The sequence below is a fragment of the Hoplias malabaricus genome, chromosome 4, assembly GCF_029633855.1.
Source record: "Hoplias malabaricus isolate fHopMal1 chromosome 4, fHopMal1.hap1, whole genome shotgun sequence".
In the NCBI taxonomy this organism is placed as follows: Eukaryota; Metazoa; Chordata; class Actinopteri; order Characiformes; family Erythrinidae; genus Hoplias; species Hoplias malabaricus.
Genome location: NC_089803.1, coordinates 65708741 through 65723618, shown reverse-complemented (window position 1 = coordinate 65723618; position 14878 = coordinate 65708741). Strand labels below are relative to the sequence as shown.

Here is a 14878-nt window from a genome sequence, read left to right as displayed (position 1 = left end):
AATTAAATTTACTGACCTACATATGCTAGTCCTGCTGTTGTTGCAACAGCTGATTTTACAAAGCGCCAAGTGAGGGCTTTCTTAAGGGTTGTTATGAAGGCCACAGGCATGCTGACCAGACTGGACAGGATCACTGAGCAGGCTCAAACATTTATTGCTGGTCTTCTTTTTTCAGGGTTAGCATCATGCTGGAAGAATTGAAATTAAGCCTGACTCCCAGGTATGGTCAAAATAGGCCTTCCACTTCCAGAATACCTTCGAAAAAACTTGTCGCAATTGGATTTCTTCTGCAGCCCAGAGATTAATAGGTAAACATGTCACACCACAGGACGGTGTTGATATGATCTCTGCTAATGCCTGGCACAGACGGCCCACTATATTTAGTCTGTGGAGCATTAAAACCATTAGTTCAAACATTGGAAAATAAATTGGGCTCCTCACCCAAGCTGAACTCATCACTAGATCTCCATTCAAAATCCATAGGAACTCAATGAAAAGTTCTTATACACTATATTTTTAAAGGTGTGTAGCCTATAGTCTTGCCTATAGACTGCTTGTTTAACAACATGTGCTAATCCCAGCAGAGAAGCAAACCCCTATTTTCTGCGGGTTTACAGCCCATTGTGGAGGTGGAGCAGTGGAACAATGTTCTCTGAAATTAAGCAGCTCCATCCGTTTGGCTCACACTGGAGTGGTGTTCTAGAAGTCTTCGTCCATCAAATCAAATCCTCACAGCAATGTACACTGAATGACCACTAGATTAGGAACACCTACCTCGTATCTACACTGATTGTTTATTTTACCAGCCCCACTGACCACACAGGAGCACTTTGTAGTTCTTCAATTACAGACTGTAGTCCATTTGATCCTCTAGATACTTTCTAATCCCAATTTCACCTTGCTCTTCAATGGTCAGGACCCCCATAGCACCACAGCAGAGCAGGTATGATCTAGGTGGTGGATCATTCTCAGTGCTGGTGCGAGTGGATGAGACACAGCAGTGCTGCTCGAGTTTTTAAAACCCTCAGTGTCACTGCGGGACTGGGAATAGTCTACCAACCAGCCAACATTGTCCTGTGCCCATTGATGAAGGAGTAGAGGGCGACCAACACAAACATCTACAAGGTCAGTGCGTCGTACAGAGCATGCATGTCCACCACCCAAATCATACCTGCTCTGTGGTGGTCCAGTGGGGGGTCCTGACCGTTGAAGAGCAAGGTGAAATTGGAGTACAAAAAGTATGCAGAGAAACTGGTGGACTACAGTCTAATTGTAGAAATACAAAGTGCTTCTGTACGGTCAGTGCCTCAGAAGGCAGCAATTTGCCGTGAAGAGACCTTTGAGACATGCTTCAAAAGAGGCAGCATGTCACAGCGTTACATTTCCAGAACACTGATACGCTAATGTGTGTTAGTTAGAATAGTGCAGCTTCAGAGATACTGGAACAAAGAGCAGGCAGCATTTTATCGACAAATTTGATTCAAACATGACTCTGCAACATCCTCCTTCAGAATACTGCCCAATAGATAGCAGTTAGTTTGTGCTAAACGCGCATCCACAGAGCGAACCGCATCACTTCTGCAGCTATCAGCTATGGCCTCACACTTAATACAACCCTCAAACACACTTTAGAGAGCACTGCAGAAGTGAGGATCTCCAGAACTCATTTTAATTGGCCTCTTCCTCCACTTCCTGTGGATTAGCACGTCTGCTTCTCTTTCCTCTCGATCTGCTGCGGAGCAGAGCTGATCTCAGGAAGCATTTAGACAGAGACAGAGCAGATTGTCAAAGCTAATCACAAACGTCATTACTTTTAGACTTTCAATTTCCCCTGGAAACATATCACCCAGGGGTCTGAGCACAACAGCATAATGGATTTGTTTTCAAATGCTTTTAATTCAGAGAGCCTCTTTACTAGCCTTCAGCATCATCCAGTTTGGGACGTCTCGAAGTTTGTGTGTTTTTGTGTTGGCTAACTGCCTTCTGCTTGTCATACAGCCAGGGAAGAGAGCTGTGGATCACAGTGTTTTGAGGGTAACACGCTCTGGTCCATTCACAATCAATAAAAGACCCATAATGCCATTATTCAAGTGTTGTAATTGCAGGAATTGCGTTTAAAAGTGTTTGCAATGCTTTAAAATTTCCTCAGGACACTCAGATGGTCCCGGACTTCTTATGGACACAAATACAGCCAGTGAACACTTTATCATCAGATATCTTTTGGGAGTTTGGGCTACTCTTTAATTAAAAAATCAACATACCCCTTAAGAACCACTTGAATCTTGTTTTGTAAATGAGGTATTTCATTTCTGAAACTTTAGCTGGCTGACTGACTGACTTTGTTTAAATGAGGAGTAGGAGGGCTTTTACCTATAGGTGAGTTGGTGTGTGGTGTCAAATGAGTGTTCTGGGTTTGAGTATCAAGTGAGTTTTAATCACACCGAGGTAGCTCGTGGAGAGGGCCAAGCTAGGTTTATTCACCCTGTGGTAGCATGTGGAGCAGGTTGAGCGTGTTTTTTTTCGTACTCTGGGAGAAAATCAGTGGACCAAGCAATGTTTACCACCCTGCCAAGTTTGTATGTGTGAAATTACCTTTAATCTGTGGTAGACATTTTATAGTATGAGAAGGTCCCAAAAGAAAAATGTCTGAAAAGGCATTGTTTAGAGGTTCGCAAAGGAAACTCATCAGAATGTAAAGGTTCTACATCAATTAAAGATAATTCCTCGAAAAAATTGGTAATTGTTGTCAATGTTGTTGTAGGGAAAAAATGAATAATTATTTTCTAAGGTATTGCTCAAAGAACAATGTGTGGAATCTTGTTTTTAAAGAGCGTAGCTCCATTACTCCACGTTATCTACACACCAGTCACTTCACTTGACTCTTGAACACCTGTCCATCAAGATGATGGGACAGACTGACCCTGGCAGAATAAATAAACTGAATGATTTCCTCTTACAAATCTCTCGGCCTCGGGTTATAAACGTTTGAGTTTAAAATAATGGAGGCTGATATTGAGCTTTAATAACAAAATCCCAGCGGATGTTGTACAGAATAAGGTCACCCTCCCTGAAGCGGACGAACGAGTGTGCAGCTTTCAGAACTCTCCCTCTCTTTCTTATAGGATTTTTTTTTCTTGTTGAAACCATTACAGAAAGACCCTTGGCAGCAATAAAACTCACAAATGAAACAGCAGTGCTGTTGAGGCCACCCTGCTGAACCCCTCAAGGCCCAGTGAGGTCTGTCTGTGTGTCAGTGTGTTAGGAGTAAGGGGGTCTACCTACAGAGAGGACAAACCATGTCTATATTCTCTTTTCTTACAGGAATGTTACACTGTGAAAAGCTGGGGATGTGGGGCTCCAGAGAGCCATAACCGTGTTGGCGTTGTTATTGGGAGACTGTGAGTGTGATGCCCAGTGATGACTCTGTGGGTGGTTAATTGGCACACTCTTTCTGGGTGGGTAGGACCCTTAAATTACTCAGCACTGTGCTAACGTTTGGCAGAACTGGAAGTTAGTGTTCTCCTCCAAGTGTGCTGAACTCTTTTCACAGTCCCAGCTTTGTATGAGCATGTGTGTGATTTGGGGGAGCCCCAGCCACAATTATGGTGTAAACTGGGTAAAAAAAAAATAAAATTGAGTGCAAATATTTCTTCATTCATTTTCTGTAAGCGCTTATCCAGTTCAGAGTCAGGGTGGGTCCGGAGCCTCCACGGAATCACTGGGTGCAAGGCTGCAACACTCCCTGGAGGGGGCGCAAGTCAACACAACTCAAACCTATGCACATGTTTTGAGTAGCCAGTCACCTACCAGCGTGTGTTTTTAGACGTGTGTTTTTAGGAACCCAGAGCACCCGGAGGATACCCATGCAGACATTGAAAGAACACTCCTCACAGACAGTCACCCAGAGCGGGGCTCAAACCCACAACCCCAGGACCCTGGAGCTGTGTGACTGCGACACTAACCTGCTGCACCACCATGTGTAAATATGGGAATCATATTGTTGGACAATGACACAATGAAAGAAATTCAGTGAAGAAGGTGAGATGTTTGTGTGAAATCTGCACAAGGCAAAGGGGGCACCCTGGAGGGGGCGCCAGTCCTTCACAGGGCAACACACACACACTCACATCTATGGACACTTTGGAGTCGCCAATCCACCTACCAACGTGTGTTTTTGGACTGTGAGAGGAAACTGGAGCACCCAGAGGAAACCCACGCGGACACAGGGAGAACACACCACACTCCTCACAGACAGTCACCCGGAGCGGGAATCGAACCCACAACTTCCAGGTCCCTGGAGCTGTGTGACTGCGACACTAACCTGCTGCAGCACTGTGCCGTCCAACTTTAAAAATACACTACATATATTTTTAGAAAATGGCTGCTGAATATTTTGAAATCCTGTCTATAATTAAAAGTGTCAATTTGCCTTATTGTTGTCTACAGAATGCAGCACATGTATTTAAAATGATTGACGAGTGGCACATGCCAGTGGAGACATAAACAGCTGTAGTTCCAGCCTGGAGCAGGCAGTGGGCCCGGGCCTTTATTATTGTTATGACTTGGCTGAGGAACAGAGTTAGAGAGAGAGAGAGAGAGAGAGAGAGAGAGAGAGAGAGAGAGAGAGAGAGAGAGAGAGAGAGAGAGAGAGAGGCGAGCGAGGTAGGGATGCTGCTGCTTCTCTGAAGTAGACAGGCCCTTTTATGGGGCTGTGGGTTCACACTCAATAAAACTCATTTCCACTGGACCCCCACATGGTTTTATGCCTGTATTGTTTTAATAGATAGTAGGATTTATACCATCTTCAACTTTTTCAAATCCACTATATAGAACTGATACTGTGTTAAGAGAATGAACTCAGGGTGCTTCAGGATTTTCTTGACTACCTCCCACAGTGGGATTGAGAAACTGCCTTGTTTTCACCGTTTGTCCCCCTGAATCATGGCCAAATACATTTTTCCTCTAAAGTGTTTACCCTAAGCAAAAACCAGCACATCCACACGGCTCTCAAATGTTTGGGGACCTGCTTTTTTTTTTAAACTGCTTTTGTCACTAATGTGAGGGTTTTCCACTGTTGTTGTAACATCACTTTAAAGAATAAACATTGCTTTAATAATTAAACTCCTTCCTTGGGAATAAAGCTACAGTAAACACAATAACATTGGGAAGCAAGCCCTCCTTAGCACTCAGACCTTTCAACAGACGAGCATCTGAGCCAAAAGACTTTCAACAACAGATTAGAAAAGACGTGACATAGTGTCGCAGCTGTTCTTACCATATTTACATATTTACATTCAGAAGTAAATGTAGGCGGCACGGTGGTGCAGCAGGTTAGTGTCGCAGTCACACAGGGGGTGTGGGTTCGATTCCCGCTCCGGGTGACTGTCTGTGAGGAGTTGGTGTGTTCTCCCTGTGTCTGCGTGGGTTTCCTCCGGGTGACTGTCTGTGAGGAGTTGGTGTGTTCTCCCTGTGTCCGCGTGGGTTTCCTCCGGGTGACTGTCTGTGAGGAGTTGGTGTGTTCTCCCTGTGTCCTCATGGGTTTCCTCTGGGTGCTCCGGTTTCCTCCCACAGTCCAAAAACACACGTTGGTAGGTGGATTGGCGACTCAAATGTGTTCGTAGGTGTGAGTGTATGAATGTGTGTGTGTGTTGCCCTGTGAAGGACTGGCGCCCCCTCCAGGGTGTATTCCCACCTTACGCCCAATGATTCCAGGTAGGCTCTGGACCCACCGCGACCCTGAATTTGGATAAGCGCTTACAGATAATGAATGATTGAAAAGGAATAAATGTGGAGAGTTCCATGGCTGATGGAAGGTAGGAGAGAAGGCACATGACACAGCACTTTTCCAACTACTGATTTAAATATGGCTAAATATAAATCCCATTTCTTAATTTTACCCATACTCCTGGTTTTTGAGAGGTATCTTGTCCCTTGGAAATGAGTTAGAAGTTGTAGTGTTTTAAACCTTCCATTATGAAACGAGATTAAGAGCCTTAAGTGCCTGGTACGTCATCAGAACACAAAAAAAGCAGTGTCTCAGCGGCTCTCTGCTACCGGTCTGCAACGATATCAGTGCTTCTGAACTTTATCGTAGTTAAAGTTAGACGTGGGCTTCAACAGTGTTCCACAATCATATATTATCACCCACTTCTTCCTCTCCGTGATATGGAGCTGAATGTATGTGACACTAGTGCTGCTTACTTGGCTGTTTTGTTGTTTGAAACGTTTTTGCAGTAGCTGCAAGCGCTAGAACTGTTGTTTTATGTTTGTTATGAAGTAAAGGCACAGAATGTGTTGAAACTAAGATAATACAAGGGTTATCCTATTTTATTAACTGAGAAAACACTGACATTTGGGTCTTGAGTTGGTCTTGCCGCTGATTCACATCGTTTGAAGTGCAAACCTGAAAAATATCCATTTCAAGTGATATATATCCCTCTCCCTCCTCACTATCCTTCTTTCCCATCAAAAATGGAGACACCCTACTCCTAGGAAAAACTGAGAGGTAGAGCGACATGGGATTCATTCATTCATTATCTGTAAGTGCATATCCAGTTCAGGGTCGCGGTGGGTCCCTGGAGGGGGCGCCAGTCCTTCACAGGGCAACACACACACACACACATTCACACCTACGGACACTTTTGAGTCACCAATCCACCTACCAATGTGTGTTTTTGGACTGTGGGAGGAAACCGGAGCACCCGAAGGAAACCCATGCAGACACAGGGAGAACACACCACACTCCTCACAGACAGTCACCCGGAGGAAACCCATGCAGACACAGGGAGAACACACCAAACTCCTCACAGACAGTCACCCGGAGCGGGACTAGAACCTACAACCTCTAGGTCCCTGGAGCTGTGTGACTGCGACACTAACCTGCTGCGCCACAGTGTCACCCATTAACATGAATATGAAGTTAAAATATTTATAAAATATAACATGAATAGTCTTTTTTTTTTATTGATTTTTCATATTTTTGCACTCATTAACTGTGGCAAAATCACACTTTGAGAAACAGTAAGAGACTTTAAGCTAAAGGAGGAAAGGGGTTCCTCAGTCTTTCTGTGGGGATTGATCACATATTTCCCTCATAACATTGTCAGCTCTTTAAAAAGATTCAGGAAACGAGCTCTTGGGTCTGCTTTCCTGAAATCCAGTCTTCCCTTTCATACGGCCTGCTGCTCTGAGGTCATCCTCCAACTACAATCACAGAAATCTCGTCTCTGCTCCTCTCTCCTGGAACCAATTTCCTGATTAGTAAACCTAACCGATCTTCCCCGCGCTCGGATCACCAGCGGAGCCGGACTGTGCTCAATGCAGATAACATTCATACTCTCTCTGGGGCCTGTTGCTCCACTAAAATAGATGTCATACATCTCTCCCTTACACACACACACACACACACACACACGTTCTGTCTGCAACACAAAAAACAAGGCCTTGAAATCCAAAAGCATTGTACCATCAGAAAAGGTCCGATAATCGAAGGTGACAATTGCATCTAAAGGTATAAAATATAATAAACATTGCAACATTTCACTCTTAGAGTAATATTCCAGTGCGCTTCAGCTTAATAACTATTCACCTTCTGTCTTTAATGGTCAGTTACCACAGACAATCATTTGTGATGTATTGATCTATGCTTAAAAGAAACCTGCCCATTGGACGACTGCTGAATACACTGCTTTTAGAACCTTCCAGAACCATAGTTATTTTCAACAAACACAGTACAGTCAAATATATCCAAATATACAGAGGCCTATCATCTACAGGAGGTCTATGTGCAGGTCCTGAGACCTGGAGCTGTGACTAAAAATGCTGCAAATGAGTGAACACTGCCTCTGCTCCTCTGGTTAATTAATGAATCTGTGCCGTGCCATTTTGCTTTCCATAACCAGTAGTTGCACTAGGACTACGCTACTAAGAGCCTCACTGGGGGAGAGTCAAATCACAACATTAAATACCCTCTGAGCCATGCTGGGAAACGCTCCTGTGTTTGTATTAGAGCATGCAGCATAGTGAAGGATCACTCACTCTCATTCTGCAACACAAACACACAGCGTATATGTGGTATTCGTAGTGAAGCCTCGGCCAATTTGTGGTTCCATGATTCACGTTTGTTGGATCTGCTTCAGCTCGGTGCCTCATTCTGGGACAGTCTCTGCGTAAGGCCTTTGGAAGAGCTATGGAGGACCTCTATGGCTCCTGTGTCTGTAATAACCTTATAGTGCTAACAATTAACAATGAATAAACAGTATAAAAACTGTATAAAAGCAGTATAAATATAACATTTTAACCAGAGAAAATCTAGCCTACAGAACTATCAGTGAATATGTTTTTCTACATGAGGATTTCTTTAAGGTTATTAATAGTATTTATAAAACTTGGCTTAGTTTATTACGTGTAGTTACTTTTTTAATAATACATACGTTTCTGTAATATCTCCTCAAGTAACCAATGCTATAAAAGCTATTCATTTTTCAATTTTTCATGAGATATTTCTGAGGGAATGATTTAAGAAAATCTACTGCGTACGGAAGACGAAATTAAAAGGAAATGAAGTGAAATAACAAGGGTTCCCAAAAGCGGAGTTGAAAAAACTGAAAATAGGAAAACCTAAAAAAATATGTAAGACCTGGCAGACCACCCAAACAGTTCCTCATCCTGTAAACAGTGCTTAAACCTTTCATCAGGAGAAATTCAAGGTGCACGCTTGCTTCTGCAGATGTTTCCATCCATCTTTCCACTGTGTAAAGACAACTCAGGGCTATGGGTCTGAAAAGATGTGTAGTTGCCAAGAAGCTGTCGCTGGGACAAGGAAATAGACAAAAAAAAGAAGGAAATTCATAAAAAAACAAAAACAAAAAAACGCTGTTGCTGTTTTTCAGACACTATTTAAGCTGCTGTTGTTCTCAGAAAATCAAACTAATCCCAGATATCAATCAGTTATCTTCTGTAACCGCTTCTTCCTGTTTTGGATCACTGCTCACAACCTGGAGCCAAGTCCATCACAGGGCTTTACACACACACACACACACACACACACACACACACACACACACACACACACACACCTACCAGCGTGTGTGTTTTTTTCGGTTTGCTTGATTTATGTTTTATTATTATGGGAGCAAACTACAGCACCCAGAGGAAACCCATGCAGACACAGGGAGAACACACCAAACCTCTCAGAGACGGTGACCTGAGGTGGGAATTGAACCCACAACCTTCAGAATTCTGAAGCTGTGTGACCCCCATATTATAGCATGTATATGGTCTATGTTTTACTCACAGTGAAAGATGAATAACTTATTGATACATATTGATAATGTTGTGTGTGTGTGTGTGTGTGTGTGTAAATTCAGTGCTGTTCAATTGCCTGTTATTTCTCTTTTTCTTTATCTCTAATGGTGGGAGGATATCTTCATGGTCACATCGGCGCCGTTCGTTTTTTTCTTCCTGGATTTTCAAGGGGAAAACACCCAAGTGAATAGCTTTATATGAACAGGGAGTGGATGTGATTTGAGGCATCCACCATGGAGCCAGAAGGGACAGGACAAAGTGATATCAGTAAAGCATTCTACAGCCCTGTCTTTCTCAAAGACATTCCTTTAGTCCGCTGTAAAAGACAAGAATGGCCTCAACACATCAGTCACAAGGCTGGAGGTCCTCAACAGATACTGGCTTTGATTTGGGCATTTTAGGGGCCACACTATTACTGCATCACCCTGATGTGAGGGATTGATAACTATATAAACGTAGACATCAGCTGCAGAAAAATCCATTTTCAGAAATGAAAAACAAACTTGATCTTCCAAGAATAGGAAACAGAGACGTGAAGGGTTGTTAGTGCTGCTGTTTCTCCCTCACTCTCTCTCTCTCCCCCCCCTCCTTAGTCCCTCCCTAGTTCTTTCACCCTCTCCCCCTCTCTTTCTGTCTCTCCCTCATTCTCTCACCTTCTTCAGATCCTTTTTTCTCTCTCCTTCTCTTCCTCATTCTCTCCGTCGCTCTCTCTCTCTATAACCTGTCTCAATTTCTCTCTCGTTCTTTCACACCTTTATTATCTCTCCTTCCTTTAGACCCTCCCACAATCTTTCAATCTCATCTCTCTTCTAGAACCTTTTCTGTTTCTCTCTCTCTTTCTCTCTCACCCTCCTTTTCCCCTCTGCCACCATTACTCACTTTCTCATGCTCTCCCTCTTCATTCTCTCTGTTGCTTTCTATCACTCTGTCTCTGTGAGGAATGTGGTGTGTTCTCCCTGTGTCTGCGTGGGTTTCCTCCGGGTGACTGTCTGTGAGGAGTGTGGTGTGTTCTCCCTGTGTCTGCGTGGGTTTCCTCCGAGTGACTGTCTGTGAGGAGTGTGGTGTGTTCTCCCTGTGTCTGTGTGGGTTTCCTCCGAGTGACTGTCTGTGAGGAGTGTGGTGTGTTCTCCCTGTGTCTGCGTGGGTTTCCTCCGGGTGACTGTCTGTGAGGAGTGTGGTGTGTTCTCCCTGTGTCTGCGTGGGTTTCCTCCAGGTGACTGTGAGGATTGTGGTGTGTTCTCCCTGTGTCTGCGTGGGTTTCCTTCGGGTGACTGTCTGTGAGGAGTGTGGTGTGTTCTCCCTGTGTCTGCGTGGGTTTCCTTCGGGTGACTGTCTGTGAGGAGTGTGGTGTGTTCTCCCTGTGTCTGCGTGGGTTTCCTCCAGGTGACTGTGAGGATTGTGGTGTGTTCTCTCTGTGTCTGCGTGGGTTTCCTTCGGGTGACTGTCTGTGAGGAGTGTGGTGTGTTCTCCCTGTGTCTGCGTGGGTTTCCTTCGGGTGACTGTCTGTGAGGACTGTCCCCTGCTCTTAGTCCCTCCCTTGTTCTTTCTTTCACTCATTGTCTTTTTCAACCTCATCTCTCTCTGATTTTTTCAAAAACAGCATACTGATGGATGCCTCCCTCTTGTTTTTATTAACGTGGTGCAGCGATGTTGTGCTAATCAGAGTGATTTAATGTATTCCTGTGTGCCAGGCTTGAAAAGGGTCTAATGCACCTGACCACTGTTCTGTGAATAGAAGTGCGTCATTCAAAATGAACAGAGGATCAAAAGCAACTTCAAAAATTCTGACAGTGAGATCATACGCTCCAACACAGGGTCCAGAGGCGATGACCACAACAATATAAACACCTCTTACTCCCAGGGAAACACACAGCCGACATCATTCTTCATGTCAATGTGTGTGTGTGTGGGGGGGGGGGGAGTCGTCAAAGCGTCTCAAGTATCAAAGCGTAGCTCTAAAATCCTCTCTGGACACTGCTACGTGGAACACCTTTATTGGCATAAAGACACTGACTGAGTGTGAGGTTATTAAATTGAGTTTGTGGACACCTGCTCATTCAACATTTCTTTTGACATGACTGATATCGATTGGAATTTGTTCCCCTGTGAGTGCGGTATCAGCACTCCTCCAGGAAGACTGTACACTGGACACTGGAACATGAATTGCAATCTTAATGAGTCCAGGAATGGATGTTGCCTGGATTCCATCTAACTTGGAAATTGGTCTGAACGTGCTACTCACTTTATTTTCACGTCATATTGTGAATGCCGGGCGGCACGGTGGCGCAGCAGGTAGTGTTGCAGTCACACAGCTCCAGGGGCCTGGAGGTTGTGGGTTCGATTCCCGCTCCTGGTGACTGTCTGTGAGGAGTGTGGTGTGTTCTCCCTGTGTCTGAGTGGGTTTCCTCTGGGTGACTGTCTGTGAGGAGTTGGTGTGTTCTCCCTGTGTCTGTGGGGGTTTCCTCCAGGTGACTGTCTGTGAGGAGTTGGTGTGTTCTCCCTGTGTCTGCGTGGGTTTCCTCAGGGTGCTCCGGTTTCCTCCCACAGTCCAAAAACACACGTTGCAGGTGGATTGGCGACTCGAAAGTGTGAGTGTGTGTGTCTGTGTTGCCCTGTGAAGGACTGGCGTCCCCTCCAGGGTGTATTCCCGCCTTGCGCCCGATGATTCCAGGTAGGCTCTGGACCCCCCGCGACCCTAAATTGGATAAGCGGTTACAGATAATGGATGGATGGATGGATTGTGAATGCCCTGATAAGCAGAAGTTTCAGAACTTCATCAGCGCTGAAAGCTGCATTTCACTTGGGTCACTGGGGTCAGCTGCAGTGGTTACCTCTGTGTATTGTTTGAATTTACTTTAATTTATTGCACTTTTACAGCAGACTTGGTTCTACAAAAAAATCCAGCTGAAGACCCATAATAAACAAGCTGACAGTGGCAGGACGACCCTGAGGAAGAACCACTGACATTCTCCTCTCAACAACAGCTCAATTATACAAGCACTACAAGTTTAAAATGGGCTTTCAACATTTATCAGAGTGATCATTTATCATTTCACATTGTACAACTCACCTTAGGTGAAGAATAAACTTGCTGTGTACTCCCTGAATGAACTGGTTCACGCTCCATAGAGCGAGTCACCCTCTCGGGGCAGCCATGCTTAAAATGGCTTGTGGTCAGAAGTGTTCCTAGGACAGTACAAATGTGCTGACCATTGCCTGGCCAAGCCAAATTTAGGGGCGTGTCTGAAATTCACAAACCCACAATTATGCATAATTTAGGGCTGAATGACAAATATAAAATGGCATTTTTGACACTGTTGAATATTACAATTTTGGGAGCAACAACACAATGGAATTTTCTCTCCAACTGTGAACAGAGCCTTCAGACACTGGAGAGAACATATCATCGCTGTCCAAAAAAAAACATTCATAACCGCTTATACAGTTCAGGGTCGCGGTGGGTCCAGAGCCTACCTGGAATCATTGGGCGCAAGGCGGGAATACACCCTGGAGGGGGCACCAGTCCTTCACAGGGCAACACACACACTGACACTTGACACACCTACCAATGTGTGTTTTTGGACCATGGGAGGAAACCGGAGCACCCGGAAGAAACCCACGCGGACACAAGGAGAACACACCAGCACCTCACAGACAGTCACCCGGAGGAAACCCACGCGGACACAGGGAGAACACACCAGCACCTCACAGACATTCACCCGGAGGAAACCCACGCGGACACAGGGAGAACACACCACACTCCTCACAGACAGTCACCCGGAGGAAACCCACGCGGACACAGGGAGAACACACCACACTCCTCACAGACAGTCACCCGGAGCGGGACTCGAACCCACAACCTCCAGGTCCCTGGAGCTGTGTGACTGCGACACTACCTGCTGCACCACCGTGCCGTCCAAAAAAAACTACCTGCTGCACCACCGTGCCGTCCAAAATAACACATTTATAGAGAAAGGACAAAAACATTTTTGAGCATTTCTATTGGTCAATTTGTCATGACGTTTTTCCAAATGCTACCTGCTGTGTTTAAATGACGTAGTAAATTAAAAATCCACAAAAATGGAAATATGTGTTTTTCTTTGGACACCGACAATATGCTTCTGCAAATAAGGCCAACCCAGCTCTCCTTTATGAACTGATACTGATAGAATGTCACTGACAGGCTTAACATCTCAGAGGAGAATGCAAACTACCCAGATCTGTCAGAACTTTTGTTGGTGGTCAGGGGGCCTATCTACCCACCTAGAGAAAGGAGGCAGTTGTGATTTCCAAAAATTCTAGCATTGGACAACTGAGCTAACACATGGGATTAAACCAGCGATCTCCTGGGTAAAGGGTCAAGGCTTAGATGCTGTGGCACTCAGGAAATCAGGCATAGGATTATGATTTAAATAGTGTCTGAAATTGAGTGGGCAGCAAATACAGACTTGGGGCTTTTGCTGTGTAAACAGCAAGCTACAGGTGATCGTGTCATAAAATGTATATTTAAAAAAACTATTATTACTTCTACAACTATCTAAGGAATTGTTAATTAAATGAATATAGTTTACTGTGTAAATCACATTTATTAAAATTACAATAAATAGGCGTGAACATATCTTCATTGCCAAGAGAAAACCTCATATCTCCAAAAAGGTAATTTTACAGCAGAAGTAATATCCTTCTTAAGTCATGCTGGCTCATTTATCTTGTTACATTCTTAATGAACCTTAAACAAATGCAGGATTAGTCCCAGCAGAGTCCGTATAAATTTAGAATGCACATGACAATATGGTGAGGAAGAAGACATAAGCGTACAGCAGCTTAGTGAAGTTCTGAAGGGTGGAATGGCTCAGCAGTGACACGGCTAATTACGATTCACTACAGTGGTTCAAGGGCTAAATGTTGAGAGACTCTACAGTCATTTTCATCACACTCTCACCTGATTTCCCCACTCCAGCTCTCCCAAAAACGGCCAGCTTCACCTCGGGGCTCTTCGCCATGACGACGGAGACTAATGCAGCACAACGAGTCGATCACAGAGTGGACAGGTGTCAGTGTGATGACGAAGCCACTTCATCGATTCATCTCCGCCTCTGCGTACATCAGCAGGCTCTCCTAAAAACCCAGGCATGCAACACACAAGAGGGGGTATTAAACACTACCACTCAGATTTGGAATAAACAGTTTGATATATTAAATATGGGCGGCACGGTGGTGCATTGGATGTATTCCCGCCTTGCACCCAATGATTCCAGGTAGGCTCTGGACCCACCGCGACCCTGAAATGGATAAGCGCTTACAGATAATGAATGAATGGATATATTAAATATTCAGTAATATTAAGATAGTTTTGTGGATGAATTATGAATTGAACAGTTCTTTTATGTTAGTTCTCTTCCCGGGCTTCAAAAAATGAGAAAAAAGAGACAGCCATGGCCTTAAAGTTTAAGGAGAGGCTTTGGACAAAAAGTAGCTGAAGAGTAGCTGAGAACTGAAGGAACCTCCATGGCTGCCCTGTATTTCAAAGGAGGTTGATCAAATCACAAGACAGATTTAATAACACCTTGTC

The 14878-nt window shown here is 44.5% G+C and overlaps 1 protein-coding gene across 1 annotated transcript in view; it reads right to left on the bottom strand.

The window, feature by feature from the left end:
- rerg (RAS-like, estrogen-regulated, growth inhibitor) overlaps nt 1-14878 on the bottom strand; it is a 63296-nt gene that overhangs the window by 33807 nt on the left and 14611 nt on the right. Inside the window, exon 2 of the mRNA XM_066667438.1 lies at nt 14249-14424. Within this exon, the coding sequence (XP_066523535.1) occupies nt 14249-14309 (61 nt within the window). The 5' untranslated portion in view covers nt 14310-14424. The remainder of the gene's footprint in view (nt 1-14248; nt 14425-14878) is intronic.